This window comes from Aureococcus anophagefferens (genome assembly GCF_000186865.1).
Source record: "Aureococcus anophagefferens unplaced genomic scaffold AURANscaffold_16, whole genome shotgun sequence".
NCBI classification, from domain to species: Eukaryota; class Pelagophyceae; order Pelagomonadales; family Pelagomonadaceae; genus Aureococcus; species Aureococcus anophagefferens.
Window position 1 is genome coordinate 491728 of NW_008705576.1, and position 15653 is coordinate 507380.

Consider the following 15653-nt stretch of genomic DNA (forward strand, 5'->3'; position numbering starts at 1 on the left):
GACCACAACTTGTGGCAAAAGGGTTTGCGCTCGCCGAGCAACACCAGCCTCGCCGCCGTCGCTGCCGTCACAGCAACGATGGTCGAGACGCGGTCCGCGCGCAAGGCGAAGCGCGAGCCCAACGGCGCTTCGTCGCCGCGCGCCAGATCTCCCGCGGCGAAGGCCAGGAAGGCGCCGGCGAAGGCGGCGCCGAAGCACGTCGAGTTCGAGTTCGGCGGTCCCATCGGCGCCGGCGCCAACGTCGTGCTCCTGCCCTGCGTCGTCGTGGGCCTCGCCGTCGCCTGCGACGGCGCCTTCTGCCTCGGCCCGTCGCCGCTCGCCGCCTTCGCGCCGCCGGCGCTCGGCGAGCTTTTGCAACCGAAGGCCTTCGCCGTCGTTTTAGGATGGCTCGCGTTCCAGGCGTCGCTGCAGGTCGCCCTGCCCGGCGACGTCGTCGAGGGCACAAAGCTCGCCGACGGCACGCGCCTGCCCTACCTCATGAACGGCCACCTCGCCTTCTGGGTGTCGCTCGCGGCCCTCGCGTGCGGCGTCCCCCGATTCGACGCGACCGGCGGCTTCGTCGGCCTCGGCGCCGCGGACCTCGCGTTCCTCTACGACGACTTCGCGCCCCTCGCCGTCGCCGCGTCGGTCGTCTCGGCGCTCCTGGCCCTGGGCCTCTACGCCGCGTCGTTCCGGCCGTCGAAGCCCCCGCTCGCGGAGCCGGGCGACACGGGCCGCGCCGTCTACGACTTCTGGATGGGCCGCGAGCTCAACCCGCGGATCGGGTCCTTCGACCTCAAGTGCTTCTGCGAGCTCCGGCCGGGCCTCATCGGCTGGGCCGTGCTCAACGCGGGCATGCTCTGCAAGCAGCGCGAGCTCGACGGCAAAGTCTCCGGCGCGATGGTCCTCGTGAACGCGTTCCAGCTGCTCTACGTCTGGGACGCGCTCTTCTACGAGAAGGTCATCCTGACGACCATGGACATCACGACGGACGGCTTCGGCTACATGCTGGCCTTCGGGGACCTGGCCTGGGTGCCGTTCACCTACTGCCTGCAGGCGCGGCACGGCGCGGGACACACGGGCGCGAACTTCCCAAAGGCTCCGCTCTCGGCCGGTTTCCGCTCGTTTCGGCCGATTTTTGGACGAGCGATCGTGTCTCGGAACGGTCGCGACGCGCGGATGCTTGTTCTTTTGAGAGCGCGCGCGCGGAACGCTCACGTTGCATCACTCGTGTCCCGCCCAGGCGCGGTACCTCGTGCGCCACGACCCGGGGCTCGGGCCGGTCGCGCTCGCGGCGATCGTCGCGCTCAAGGTCGTCGGCTACGCCGTCTTCCGCGGCGCGAACAACCAGAAGGACGCCTTCCGCCGCGACCCGGCGAAGGCCATCGCCGAGGGCACGACGTTCCTCGACACGCGGCGCGGCACGAAGCTCATCACGTCCGGCTACTGGGGCGCCGCGCGCAAGGTCAACTACACGGGCGACTGGCTCATGTCCCTGGCCTGGTGCCTCCTCGCGGGCTTCGGCTCGCCCGTGCCCTACTTCTACTGCGCCTACTTCCTCGTCCTGCTCGTGCACCGCGCGCTCCGCGACGACCACGCGTGCGCGCTCAAGTACGGCGCGGACTGGCCCGAGTACAAGAAGAAGGTGCCCTACCTCTTCGTCCCCTTCGTCTTCTAGGACCTAACAAGAAGGAGCGGCCAATTGGAGTGTCGTCGCGGCTCGACGCGTCGCGACGCGAGGCCTGGCACGGACTTGCGGGCGTCGGCCGAAGTTGGTGCAAGCGCTGCGCTTCGGCTGATCGATCCTGCACGAAGCGATTCAAACGAAGCGATTCAAAGCAGCAGCGCATTGTCCAGGCAAACGATGGCCGTCGGAGCAGAACCAGCGCCGCCGGCGTACGATATTGTGGAGATGAAGGAGGGCGTCGTCGTGAAGACGCTGCACGATTCCTTCGACGGCTGGATGGCCGCGCGCACGGAGCGCGTTGCCCAGCGTCGCTTTGCACGCGCGCCGCGCGCGACGACGACCCCACCCCGCCCACAGGTTCGGCAAGGTGCGCAACAGCGTCGAGGGCAAGGCCGCCAAGGAGGCGGGCACCGTGCTCCAGCTCCGCGTCAACGGCGCGGTCAAGATGACGACGGGCGAGGAGCCCAAGAAGGGCAAGAAGCGGCCGTCGAAGGAGGGCGCGGCGAAGAAGGCCGCGCCGGCGAAGAAGAAGCCCAAGAGCTCCGAGGAGGGCGCCGCGCCCGCGGCGCCCGCGGCCGAGGCCGCGGACGGCGACGCCGCGGACGGCGGCGACGGTTCCGAGGAGCCCGAGACCGTCATGGTCAAGCAGAGCGGCTACGCCCACTTCTCGGCCGTCAACCGCGAGGGCGTCAAGGCCGCCATCGAGGGCGACGCGGCGAACGCGGAGCTGCCGCCCAAGGAGCGCAACCAGATGGTCATGACGAAGCTCGGCGCGAACTGGTCCGCGCTCGACGACGCGGCCAAGGCCAAGTGGAAGGACGAGGCGCCCATGGTCGAGAAGAAGGCCAAGAAGAAGGCCGACAAGGACGACGACGACGGCGAGACCGTCATGGTCAAGCAGACGGGCTACGCGCACTTCATGGCCGTCAACCGCGAGGGCGTCAAGGCCGCGATCGAGGGCGACGCGGCGAACGCGGAGCTGCCGCCCAAGGAGCGCAACCAGATGATCCTGAAGAACCTCGGCGCCAACTGGTCGGCCCTCGACGACGCGGCCAAGGCCAAGTGGAAGGACGAGGCGCCCATGGTCGAGAAGAAGGTCAAGAAGGCCAAGGAGCCCAAGGAGCCCAAGGCGCCCAAGGAGAAGAAGGCCGGCGGCCGCGACACGATCCGCGACCAGGCCGAGCTCCAGGAGAAGATGGACGCCGACGGCTGGACCAAGGAGGAGAAGCCGCGCGGCGGCGACTCGGCGCACGTCGACAAGTACTACCTCCCGCCCGCGGGCTCCGGCGGCAAGCGCTGCCGGTCCATCCTCGAGGTCGCGCGCGCCGCCTACCCGGAGCACGTCGTCGCGGGCACGAACGAGAAGAAGGAGAAGAAGGCGCCCGCGGAGAAGAAGGCCAAGAAGGCGCCGGAGCCCGCGCCGGAGAAGCCCGCGACGAAGTCCATCGAGGAGTACTACCTCGGCAACCTCAAGCCGGGCAAGCCCGACGCCAAGGCGCCGGAGCCCGAGGAGCCCAAGAACCCCTTCGAGGACGACGGCGACGCGAAGATGGACGACGCGCCCGCGGCCGACGAGCCCGCCGCCGAGGAGCCGGCCGCCGCCGAGGAGGCCGCCGTCGAGGAGGCGCCCGCGGCCGTCGAGGAGGCGCCCGCGGCCGTCGAGGAGCCCGCGGAGGAGCCCGCCGCGCCCGCGGAGGAGCCCGCCGCGCCCGCGGAGGAGCCCGCGGCCGCCGCCGAGGCGAGCGACGCGGCGCCCATGGAGGAGTGAGCGCGACCAAGCGCGCCACGCAAGATCAAGCCGTGGAGGAGGCGCCCCGCGCGCGCCGCGCGCGAGTAAGGCCTCCGTACGACGACGGGTACGACGCGTGGTACGGCGCGGACGCGTCGTGCGGACGTCGTCCGACGACTCGGGCGCCGACCCCCGGCGACGCGGGCCTCGAGGCTTTTTGATAGCTCGAGGTGCGCGCCCCGTGCGCTCGACGCTCTCGCGCGCACCGCTGCACCGCCGCACAGTTCCCGGCCGTCGCACGTATTGCGCGAGCGCGTCGCGCACGAACGCGCGCGACGCGGACGCGGTCGCCGCATCGACCAGTTTGAACAGAGCACGCCCATGGTGGACCTGTCGGCGTCGATCCGGTTGGGCTCGCAGCGGTTCCTCGCGCGGTCGCAGGCCATCTTCGACGCCGAGGCGGACAAGTTCGAGCTCTACTACCTGAACAACATCGCCGCGCTGCCCGTGGAGACGGCGCCGACGTCCGGCATCGCCGACGGCGCGCCGACCGGCGCGACGGCCGACGACGAGGACGCCGTCGACGCCGAGATCGCCGAGCTCCTGGCGCGCCTGCGGACCGCGGAGCAGCGCGAGCGCGACCTCGGCGGCGCGCCGGAGGCCGCGCCGACGTCGCCGCTCCTCGAGGAGCTCCGCGCGAGCTCGAGCGAGGTCCTGTCCGCCGCGTGGCACTCCAAGTGGAGCGCCGAGCTCCAGCGGCTCCACAAGCGGTGCTGGGAGCTCATGAGCGAGCTCGCGGACTACAGCGCGCTCGAGGACGCGGCCGCCGCGTGACGGCGCGCGGCCCCTCCTCCCTCGGGCGAGTACGGCCTAAGGCACTATGTTGTGGCCGCCTGCCCCGCCCTGGACAAGCTTCTGATTTTACTATCGACAGGGGCGCGGCCGTCCCGCGCTCGCCGCGCGCGCGGACTCGCCGAACCGCCTAGCCGTCGGCGACGTTGTACTTGGCGAAGAGCCACTCCGGGTTCGACATGTGCTTGAACTCGAGGTTGTTGCCGCTCGGGTCCTTGAAGAAGCAGGTCCACTGCTCGCCCGGCTCGCCCTCGAAGCGCAGCGTCGGCTCGATGACCCAGGGGATCTTCGCGGCGTTGACGCGCGCGACGATGGCCTCCCAGGCCTCGAGCGTCGGCATCTGGAGGCCGTAGTGGGGCACGGGCACCTCGTCGCCGTCGACGGGGTTCACGTAGTCCTGGCACCGGTAGTCCTCGCCGACCCAGTGGACGACGACCTGGTGCCCGTGCATCGCGTAGTCCTGCCACTTCGTGCTCGACCGGCCCTCCTCGCAGCCCAAAATGCCGCCGTAAAAGGCCTTGGCCTCGTCGATGTTGTGCACGGGAATGGCGACGTGGAAGGGCACGCCGGGCGCCGGCTGCGCGCGGATCTCGTACTTTGACGCCTTGGCGGAGAGCGGGCGCGCGCCGTTGGGCCGCGCGCGGGTCTCGAGCTGGCGCGCGCCGTTGGGCCGCGCGCGGGTCTCGAGCCGGCGCGCGGAGCGCAGCGATCCGCGGGCGATGGTCGCGGCGCGCTGCATGGTCGCGCGGCTGCGGACGAGGACGAGGCAAGAGGCCGTGGAGGTGACGACGGGAGGTGGAGGAGGTCATTGAACTGCTTCTTGAGGTCGAGGTTGCTCAAGAAACTCCGGGGGCGGGGCTGCCTCGACGTCTGGCCCACCAGTTCCGACGCCGTCGTGCCGCGCAACCATGAAGGCCATGTACAAGAGCGTGAAGCGCGCCGTGGGCATCAAGAGCAGGAAGCCCCCGAAGGACGGCGACGACGAGCTCGCCGCCGTCGCCTCCGAGGAGGCCGGCCTCTGGAGCTCGCCCGACGAGGACGCCAAGCAGGCGTTCCAGCGCGACAAGTGGCTGCCCTTCTTCCGCGAGGTCGACGGCGCCGTCAAGGCGACCCGCAAGCGCTACGAGGAGGGCGTCGGCTTCGAGGCCGTGCTGCCGCCGCAGGCCGACTGGGCCGCGTGGACGACGCGATGCCGCGCGCTCACGCTCGAGTGGCACGGCTCGCCGAACGTGTCCATGCTCTACGAGGCGCTCATCGAGTGCAGCGAGCACGACGGCGAGGCGCCCTACCGCTTCGAGCAGGTGCCGCACAGGGCAGCACAAGAGAGCGAAATTCCCAACTTCAAAGGCTCCTCTCTCGGCCGGGGGTTCCGCTCGTTTCGGCTGATTTTTGGACGAGCGATCATCTCTCGGAACGGTCTCGAAGCGTGGATGTGTTTTCCCTAACGCGCGCGCGCGGAACACTCACGTTGAAGCGACGTTGAATCACTCTTGTGCTGCCCAGGTGCCGCAGACGAGGTCCGCCGACGGCTGGGTCCGCGCGCTCGACGCGGGCGTCCGCGGCTCCTTCTACGGCAAGGGCGTCGCGCGGCCGGAGCGGCACGACCCGCTCAAGCAGCAGGTCGGCGAGTCGCCCATCGACAACACCATATTGCCCGCGGTCATGACGACGCACGAGGCGCGCGTGCTCCTCGTGGGGAACCGCATCCGCGGCTTCCTCGTGACCTACGTCCGCAAGAAGCAGCGGAAATACGTCGCCGCGCTCGTCGCCCAGGGCGCGTTGGAGCCGGGCGTCGACGAGGGCGGCCGCGAGGCCTTCGGCGCCGCGCTCGCGGCCGTGCCCGACGCGGCGCTCGCGGCCGCGGGCGTCGACGCGGCGTCGACGGCCTGGGCGCGCCTCAAGGCCAAGGGCGCCTTCATGGTGTCCTTCGGCCAGCTGACCATCGAGCGCCAGCGGAGCGTCGACGCGTTCCTCGACGACGCTTTAAAACGAGTCTCCGCGTCGCCGAAGAAGGCGAGCCGCCGCTTCTCGAGCGTCGCCGCGCGCGCGCTCGCGGACGCGCGGCGCGCGGACGCGCCGCCGCCGCCGCCCGAGGACCCGGCGCTCCTCGCGGAGTTCGTCGCCTTCGAGCACGCCCACCCGGGCCGCGTCTTCCGCGGCGACGATTCGCTCCACGAGCGCCTCGTCATGGCCGCGCTGCTCTCGCCCGAGTTCCGCGTGCTGAAGCGCAGCGTCGTCGAGCAGTTCACGGACCACCGCTACATCGCGACGCCCTGGACGCGCAAGGTGCCCCTCGTGGGGCTCGGGGACGGCGGCGAGCGGGCGGTGCTCCGCGACGCGGGCGCCGCCGAATTCTCGCGGCTGCGGAAGAACGCGTTCCCCTACGCGGACAGCCACGGCCTCGGCGTCACGTCCGGCGGCGTCGCCGAGGCCGTGGCGGACGACGGCGGCGCGGCGCCGAAGAGCCTCGCCTACGAGCTCGGGAACCTCCACGTCGTCGACGGCGGCGCGAAGCTCGGCAACTGGTGGGACTCGGCGTCCTGCGGCCGAGACGCTTTGGGGTGGGAAAACAATGAGACATCGTCACCGCCATGCTTCATAGGTGGAACAGCGACTTCGAGAAGAACTTGTCCGAGGTCGTCGCGCTGAACCCGCTGGGCCCGCCGCTCCGGGGCGAGGCCTACCACGACGTCGGCCAGAACCCGCGCGCGGCGTCGTCCATCGGCGCCACGCAGCACACGCAGCTCATGCGCGGCGGCGCCTACTGCTGGCCGCTCCTCCGGCTCGCGTCGCCCGCGCGGACGCGCGTTACCATCCTCGGGGAGCGCGGCGGGCCCGACGCGACGGACGTGGACGTCGACATCTGCACCGTGGGCGCGCACGCCGACGCGTTCCTGCTGGTCCTGGAGTCGTCGTACGTGTCGTCGCCGCCCGTCGTCCGCCTCCTCCAGGACCTCCGGCTCCATCTGATAGACAAGTACGAGGCCAAGGCCATCGACTTCAACCTCATGTCGGCGCCCCTGGGCCACGACGGCGAGTCGACGAACCGCTTCCGCGCGAACCTGGCCGTCGTCGCGGCCCTGCGGAAGGACTGGCCCGTCTACGAGAACCCGCTCACGGGCGAGAAGACGAGCGACGAGGCCGTCAAGAGGGACCTGCCCTGCCCGACCGTCGACGCGAGCCAGGGCAAGGGCAACTTCTTCTACAACAACGACGTCGAGCAGGAGATCGCCATGCGCGGCCGGCCCGCCGTCGCGGCGCTCTACGACTTCAACCGCGTCCCCGGCGCGCGCGCGATCGTCGCGGCCTACCTCGCCGACAAGTTCGGCTTCGCGGACCAGCCCGACGTCAAACCGACCTGCGTCGACGTACCCTTCCCGCGCGTCGGCCACAAGTCCGCCTTCGCGGGCAAGAAGGCGTCGAGGAAGTCCCTCGCCTAGGGCCTTGTTTCTAAAAGTGGACGTTTCTCCGTTTGTTGCAGCCCGAGCTCGAAGTGAGAACCACCACCTACGATGGGCAGCGTGCGGATCCTGCTTCTCGCCGTCGTCCCCGCGGCCCTCGCGCAGCGGGCCCTGCTCACGGACGCGGTCGACGCCCTCGAGGCGCGCATCGCGGCCCTGGAGGCGCGCCTCGCGCCGCCGGACCCCTGCGACTCCCAGCTCCTGGACCTGAGCGGCGCCCTCGCCTGGACCTATAGCGGCTGCAACCGGAACGTGCACCGGAACACGACCCAGTCCGTCGAGACCTGCCAGAACGGCACGGTCGCCGTCTACAACGTTTCTCGTGCCCTCTTCGACATCAAGATCTCGCACCCGCCGGACGCGTGGCACTTTGTGTGCGGGACGGCCGTCGACAGGCCCAAGGTCGCGACGTGCACGCTGACCTACGAGGAGCCCGCGCGGCCCGAGGGCCCGGCCTGGGTCGAGATCCGCTTCGACGACGTCCACTTCGACGGCGAGAAGTGCGCGCCGTCGAAGGCGACGATCGTCGGCACCTACTTCTACGACTACCTGACCTCCGACGCCGGGGTCTACGTCTTCGACGCCGTCGTCGCCGCCCAGTAGGGAGCCAAGGCGACGCGGCGGTTCAATAAACCCAAATTAGCCAAACCTCCTAGCGCCCCGCGACCGCGACCGCGACGACGGCGGCCGCGGCCGCGGCCGCGACCGCGCGCGCGAGCTTGACCAGGCCCGCGCGGCGGTCGCGGGCGGCCCAGCGCGCGACCTTCGCCGCGTCCGCCGATGCGTCCGCGCCGCGGGCGAGCCTCCGAACCAGACCGTCGCTGACGACCTTCGCCAGGGCCATGGTCGTGATCATGGGGTTGACGCCCGACGCCGTCGGGAAGAGCGACGCGTCGACGACGTAGAGGCCCGGCAGCTCCCAGGACTCGCCGGCGGCGTCGACGACGGAGTCGCGCGGCGAGCGCCCCATGCGGCACGTGCCCATCTGGTGCGCCGAGAGGAGCCTGGGCAGGACAAGAGTGCGAAATTCCCAACTTCAAAGGCTCCTAGCTCGGCCGGTTTCCACTCGTTTCGGCTGATTTTTGGACGAGCGATCATCTCTCGGAACGGTCTCGAAGCGTGGATGCTTTTTCTAGAACGCGCGCGCGCGGAACACTCACGTTGAAGCGACGTTGAATCACCCTTTTGCTGCCCTGAGAGGAGCGTCGACCGGTTGTCCGACGCGAGGCCCCGCGCGCGGACCTCGGCCGCCCAGGCGTCGACGCGCTCGTCGCGCTCGGCGCCGTCGCGGCCCGCGAGGTCCGCCGTCGGCGGCGCCGCGGTGTGCATCGACGCGATTCGGGTCGCGCCCGCGGCCGCGAGCACGCGGCCGCAGGTCACGAGGGCCTCGGTCATGCTCGCGGCGTCGCGCGGGTCCAGCGCGTAGTCGACCAATGGCTCGCGGTCGCCGGCGCTCAGGCGCACGCGGCCCTCGCCGACGTCGCGCTGCAGGACGAGCGCGGACACGAGATGCGACGCGCCGTAGACGAGCTCGCGGCAGTCGCGCGCGCCGAGCCAGGGGCAGGCCGTCAGCGCGATGCCGAGGCCGCTGTGGGGCACCTCGATGAGCGCGCCGTAGCCGTCGCCCTTCGGACCGGAGACGTGGGCCTCGCACGCCGCCGTCATGGGCGCGCCGTCGCCGATGGCCAGCAGCCCGCTCGCCGACAGGGCGCGCGCGTCGACGCCGTCGAAGCGCGACGCGCAGGGCGTCACGGGGTGCAGGCGGAGGTGGCGGCCCACGTGGTCGTTCGGAAACCCGCCGGGCGTCCGCAGCAGGATCGCGGGCGTGTTCAGCGACCCGCCGCTGAGCACGACGGCCTTCGTCGCCCGCACGTCCCGCGCGACGCCGCCGCGGGTGCAGCGCACGCCGACGCAGCGGCCGCCCGCGCGGAGCACGTGGTCGACCTTGACGCCGTCGGCGAAGAAGCAGCGGCCCGTCTCCGCCGCGTCGCGGAGCCACGTCATCGGCGTCGACATCTTGTTCCCGAAGCGGTCCCCGTAGGCGACGTAGGCCGCGGACTCGTCGGTCCGGTCGAGGTTCTGGGGCAGGACCCGGCAGGGGAGTTTCAAAGCCGCGGACCCGCGCAGAATCGCCCTGTTGCCGAAGTCGTGCGTCACGCCGGCGTCCGAGACGCCGAGCCGCGCGCAGACGGCGTCGAGCGCGCCGTCGAAGGGCGTCGCGCCGTCCGCGCGCGCGCAGCACGGCACGCCCAGCGCCGCCCAGTCGTCCTGGACGCGCCGCGGCGTCCGCAGCGAGCACGCCCAGTTGATCGTGCTCCCGCCGCCGAAGGCGGACCCCGCGAGGATGCCCAGCGACCCGTCGGTCGTCGCGACGAGGGCCGACCGCTCGTAGAGCTTCTCGAAGGCCGGCCCCTCGCGGCCGTCGAAGTCGTCGCCCTGGAGGAGCGGCGCCTTCTCCAAGACGAGCACCCGGTGGCCCGCCGCGCTCAGCGTCGCCGCCGCGACGCCGCCGCCGCAGCCCGACCCGACGACGACGACGTCGTAGGCCTCGTCGAGGCGGCCCCGGGGCCAGGCGTAGGTCGCCTTCGCCGGCGCGGGCGCGTCGAAGAGCGCCGGAGGCGGGCCCCGCCAGCCCGCGGCGACGTGCACCGCGTTGCGCCCGACGCCGTCGTCGACGGCGAGGGCCGCGACGCCGCCGCAGAGCCGCTTGAGGGCGTTGAAGGCCTTGCGGCGGAGCGGCAGCCTCGAGGCGGCCATGCCGAGGAGGTCCGCCTCGCGGGCCGCGAGCGACCGGTCCGGGAACGCGGCGACCCCGGAGCCCGCGAGCAGCGCCGTGCCGACGCGCGAGCCGAGGAGCGCCAGGAGCAGGCGCAGCTCGCCGCGCTCGCCCAGCGTGAGCCGGTTCAGGGACCGCTCGAAGGCGGCGCGCACCGTCTCGGACCAGCCGCCGGCCATGAGCGCCGCGAGCCGCTCCGGCGACGGGTCGGCGTCGCCGCAGGCGCGCGCGACGTCGAGCGCCTCGTCTCTCGAGACGGGCGGGATGAGCGCCGTGACGAGGCTCTCGACGACTGTGGCTTCCGCGGGCGTGAGCTTGATCATGGTCGAGGCTGCCATTGCCTCGGCGCGTCTCTAAACGTAGAGTCGGAGCTCTCAGGCGGCCATTGCCACAAGAGCTCCGATCGCAAAAAATCTTTGAGAGGTCGACGATGCTGCCGTCTGTGCTGTGATTCGTCTGAGCTGGGCAGCAGGCTCCTTCTCACCTCGCCCGCCGTCATGACCATGGCGTGGGTGCGCGTGCCGCGGCGCGAAGTGCTGCTGACCGGGCTGAGATTGCTGCTGGGCATCGTGCCCACGGTCATCATGCGCCAGCACATCCCACTCCGCGTCCTCGAGCTCGAGCACGGCGACGACGACGCGGCGGCGAGGGTCACGTCGCGCATCTCCGTCGCCGCGGCGGCCTGCGGCCTGCTGAGCATCTGCCTGCTGACGACGGCGTCGGACGCCGTGGGCCGGCGCGGGGCCCTCTGCGCCGTGCAGCTCGGCTGGGTCCTCGACGGCGCGGCGCGGCGCCCGGACGCGCGTGTCCGCGCGGCGCGCGCGCGGAAGGACGGCCGCTCTCGTAGGCGCGTGCTGCGCGCTCGCGCCGAACTCGCGCCTCCTCTTGCTGGGCCACGGCGCCGCGTCGCTGCTGGGCAGCCCCTGGTCGCTGCTGGCGCTGAGCTTCGCGGCCCTCGCGGACACGAAGGACGACGGCGCCGACGCGAGGGAGACGGCGCTCGATTTCGCCTTCGTCGAGTCCATGGTCTTCCTCGCGGTCGTCGCGTCGCCCGCGGGCGCGGGCTACGTCGCGGGGACCTACGGCGAGCGCGCGGCCTTTGCGCTCGCCGCGGCCGTCGGGTTGGTCAGCCTCTTGGTCCACGCGACCATGCGCGACGCGACCCAGCGCGCCGGGCGGCGGGACTGGGTCGCCTACACGCCCGTCGGCGGCCTCCGCTACTTCTGCCGCGACGCCCACCACGGCCTGATCGGTTTGTGCTGCTTCCTGCACTGGACAGGCATGCGCGCGCCCGGCGTCCGCGCGCGCGAGTTTCGCGGGACGTGTTCCCGCGCAGGCGGGGCTTCGAGTTCCTCCTCCCGCTGGAGATGGCGCGGCTCTTCGGCTGGGGCGCCGCGACGCAGGGCTACGTGCAGTCGACGATCTCCGCGCTCGGCTTCCTGAGCTCGAACCTGCTCATGAACGGCGTCTCCGGCGGGTCCTACGAGCTCGTCGCCAAGTTCGCGTCCGTCGGCGCGCTGGGCACGGCGATCGCGGCCCTGTCGGGCCTCGCGCCGACGGCGCTCGCGCGACAGGCGCTCTTCGTCGGCGGGTGCGTCGTCTACGCGACGGAGGTGCCCGCGTCGCCGGCGATCCGCGGCGCCATCGTCGACGCGCGCGAGCCGGGCGGGCCGGGCCTCGGCGAGATCCTCGGCGCGGCGGCGCTCGTGGAGGGACTGACGGCCTTGGTCGCCGCCGCGGCCTACGGCGAGATCATCGACGCGCTGCCTGCGACGGCGCCCTATGCGCCCGCGTCGCTCTGCCTCCTCCTCGCGGCCCCCGTCGCGCTCCTGGCGAAGCGCGCCAAGGCCGCGGGCGCCAAGGACGACTACCGGCCCCTCGCGGCGGGGGAGCCCGCGCTGAACGCGTAAAAGGGGACATTGAGGCCTACGGCGCGTCGCCCTGCACTTTGCAGTCAACCTCAGGCAGGAGCTCTCCATTGAGCTCTCCGTCGCCCCGTCGCCGCGCTCACCGCAGCGCGCAGCGCGACACCATGGGCGAGCGCATGGGCCCGAACACGGTCGCGGCGTTCCACGCCGGCGCCGACTTCATGCGCGACCAGGAGGCGGACGATGAATCCTCCGACGACGACGCCTACCTCGACGACGCGGCGCTGGCCCAGTTCCGCGACGTGCGCGTCGCGGAGATCAGCGCGAGCCGCGAGGCCGCCGCGCGGGCCGCGCGCCGCATCGAGCGCATCGCGAAGGACGACTGGCGGCATCGGGTCGTCGACGCGTCCGAGGGCCGCTGGGTGCTCGTGCACCTCCACGACGAAAACAACGCGCTCTGCGAGGCGACGCTCGAGGCGCTCGAGCAGCTGCCGCCGGCGGTCGTGGCAGGCGTCGACGTGCTGCAGATCCCCGCGGAGCACGCGATGCCGCGGTCGCAGTTCCACCTCCTGCCGGCCATCTTCGGCTACCGCGGCGGCGCCCTCGCCGCGCGGCTCATCGGCGCGGAGCTCCTCCGCGACGCGCGCGCGGCGCCGACGGCGCACGAGCTCGAGTTCAAGCTCGCGCAGCTCGGCATCGTCGAGTCCGCGCTCCTGTCGAAGGAGACGCAGCGCGACTCGGCCCTCTCCGACGACGACGACGACGACTAACTTGAGAAGGGACGTAAAACTCGGGCGGGGAAGCGGGGGCGGTCGCGGGCGTCCTACATGGTGAGGCCCTCGCCGAAGTTGAAGGCGAGGCCCGTGCCGGCCATCTTCTGCGCGTAGACCGCGTCGAAGAGGTTGGACTGCGTCACGGTGAAGTAGTCGCGCCAGCCGCCGACGCCGCCCTTGCGGAGGTGGTTCATGCCGATGTTCGCCTTCTTGTTGGCCTGCATGGACTTCATCGTCGAGTTCGCGACGGTCTTGGCCACGACGTCGCCCGCGTCGGGGAGGCCGAGGAACGCCGCGATCTTGGCGACGGAGCCCGCGTGGTCGTCGATCATGGCCTCGTAGGTGAGCCAGAGCACGTGGTCCGGGTCCGCCCTGGACGCGGCGTGCCACTCGACGACGTGCTTGAACCAGGAGCCGTTCTCCGCGTTGCCGGACAGGAAGACCTTGAGGAACGTCGTGAAGTCGCCCTTGTAGCCGAACTCGGGTTTCGACGACGCGTGGTGGAAGAGGCTCACGACCGTGTCCTTGGGGTTGCGCGCGATGGCGATGACCTTGACGCCCGGCGCCTTGCCCCGCGGCAGGTCGCCGAAGGTCGCGTGGCTCTTGAAGAAGCGCGGGTCCGCCATCGCGTCGATGGACTCGAGCGTGTAGCCCGGCGCCTCGCGCTCGGCCAAGGTCTCCGGCGCGGCGAGGGCCTCGAGCCAGGGCACCTGCTCGCCGTAGGACTTGTCGCCCTGCTCGCCGCCGTTGCAGAGCAGCGTGACGATCTGCTGCGCCCACGTCGTCCCCGCCTTCACGTACGTGCAGATGAAGACGTCCGTGTCCCGCGTCTCGAAGGTGTCGATCATCGACTCGAACATCTTGACGTCGAAGAGCGGGTTCTGCGGCACGCCGCGCACCTTCGTCATGATGTAGCCCACGGGCGCCGCCTCGACGGGCTCGAAGAGGTCGGCGCAGGCCGGCTCCTCGTAGGCCTTGGAGCTGTCGGCGCCCATCGTCGCTGCGAACGGCGGCGCGCGACGGCCGCGCCGCGGTGGCAAGAGGCGGCGACGACGACGCGGCGGCGACGGTCACCGCGGAGCCCGGCGCAACAGGCTGCGACGACCGCGCGGTGACGAGCTGTGTCACCGATGGCGCGGAGGTCGGATCGGCAAGATTGTGTGAGGGGAAGTTTGACGGCAACATAGGTGGAGGGAGGCGGGGACGCGGTCCGGACCTAGGGCTCCCCCGGCGCTGAAGAGGCCGCCGCCGCCGCGGTGCCGCCTTCGAGGAGCGCGACGACGCGCGCGTGGTTCGGGCCGCGGGCCGTGCGCGCGAGCGAGAGCGCCGTCGCGCCCGGCGGCGCGTCGAAGAAGGCGCGCGTCGAGCGGATCGACGCGTCGGCGCCGTGGCCCAGGAGGAGCTCGACGACGCCCGTCTCGCCGTTGGCCGACGCGACGTGCAGGGGCGTGAAGCCGTAGGCCGTCGCGCCGCGGTCCGCGTCCGCGCCGTTGGCCAGGAGCAGGACGAGGCACGCCTCGTGGCCCTCGGCGGCGGCGCTGAAGGCGGCCGTGTGGCCCGCGGCGTCGGCCGCGTCCGCGTCGGCGCCGGCGGCGAGCAGCAGCGCGAGCGCCTCGGCGTCGCCCCTGGCGCAGGCCGCGTGCGCGCAGGTCCTGCCGCAGTCGAAGGACATGGGCATGTTGACGTCCGCGCCGGCCGCCAATAGCTGTCGGATCAGCGACGCGTTGCCCCGGTCCACGGCGACGGCGAGCGGGAACGCGCCCTGCGCGCTCGTCGCGTTGACGTCGACGCCGTGCGCGAGGAGGACCGCGACGCAGGCCTCGCTGCCGGCGTCGACGGCCGTGAGGAGGAGGCCCTCGCCGTGCGACACGCTCTCGACGCGGCATCCGGCCGCGAGCAGGAGCCTCAGCGAGGCCGTGTCGCCGTGGGCCGCGGCGAACACCGCCGGCGACGGGCCGCCGCTCGGGTGTTGCGAGTCGAAGTCGAAGCCGTGCTCCAGGAGCAGCGCGATCATGTCCGCGTCGTGCGCGCACGCCGCCGTGACCATCGGCCACGCCGACGCGCGGAGCGCCGCGCCCGTGGCGGACGCGGGCGGATGCGCCGCGAGGATCAGCTTCGCGTCGTCGATGTTCTTACCGACCTTCGTGCTGTTGATCAGGGAGTTCAGCTGTTTGACGATGTCGCTTTCCGGAAGGAAGGGATCCATCAATTGCGTCGTCGGCGTCTCACCATCGGCGAAGGAGTCCATATTGTGAGTCGCTCGGGGTGAGCAGATCAGTGAGTCGCGCGGGGCGAGCAGATCAGTAGATGATCAGTGGCAAGACCCAGGCTCGCCAAAATTTTTGCCAAAGCAGGCGCTGTTGCGAGCAAGACAACTCTTGAGGGGCGTCGCTTGTGGACGCGTAGTCCATCGTTGGCCGTTGTCGAGCGTGGACGGGGCAACTCTACCCGCGCCAAGAATCGCACGCGATGACGCCTCGCGACGACATCGACTTCTCCGACAACTACAGCTCGGACTCCATCGAGTC

General features: G+C 71.6%; 4 protein-coding genes across 4 annotated transcripts; 1 reads left to right on the forward strand and 3 right to left on the reverse strand.

Annotated features, from left to right (window-relative positions):
• Nucleotides 1-735: 735 nt before the first annotated feature.
• On the forward strand, nucleotides 736-1657 carry AURANDRAFT_59212 (hypothetical protein; the record flags this gene model as incomplete). The annotated part of the gene is made up of 2 exons (XM_009040643.1): nucleotides 736-1011; nucleotides 1223-1657. The coding sequence occupies 2 exons, from the start codon at nucleotides 736-738 to the stop codon at nucleotides 1655-1657; spliced, it is 711 nt and encodes a 236-aa protein (XP_009038891.1).
• Nucleotides 1658-4398: 2741 nt separating this feature from the next.
• AURANDRAFT_16743 (hypothetical protein) lies at nucleotides 4399-4809 on the reverse strand (the record flags this gene model as incomplete). The annotated part of the gene is made up of 1 exon (XM_009040742.1): nucleotides 4399-4809. A coding segment is annotated over one exon (411 nt), but the record flags the coding sequence as incomplete, so codon positions are not given.
• A 3695-nt stretch (nucleotides 4810-8504) lies between these two features.
• On the reverse strand, nucleotides 8505-8699 carry AURANDRAFT_9609 (hypothetical protein; the record flags this gene model as incomplete). The annotated part of the gene is made up of 1 exon (XM_009040741.1): nucleotides 8505-8699. A coding segment is annotated over one exon (195 nt), but the record flags the coding sequence as incomplete, so codon positions are not given.
• Nucleotides 8700-13175: 4476 nt separating this feature from the next.
• Nucleotides 13176-13973, reverse strand: AURANDRAFT_29277 (hypothetical protein; the record flags this gene model as incomplete). The annotated part of the gene is made up of 1 exon (XM_009040740.1): nucleotides 13176-13973. One exon carries the CDS (start codon nucleotides 13971-13973, stop codon nucleotides 13176-13178), a length of 798 nt encoding a protein of 265 aa, XP_009038988.1.
• Between the last annotated feature and the right edge of the window lie 1680 nt (nucleotides 13974-15653).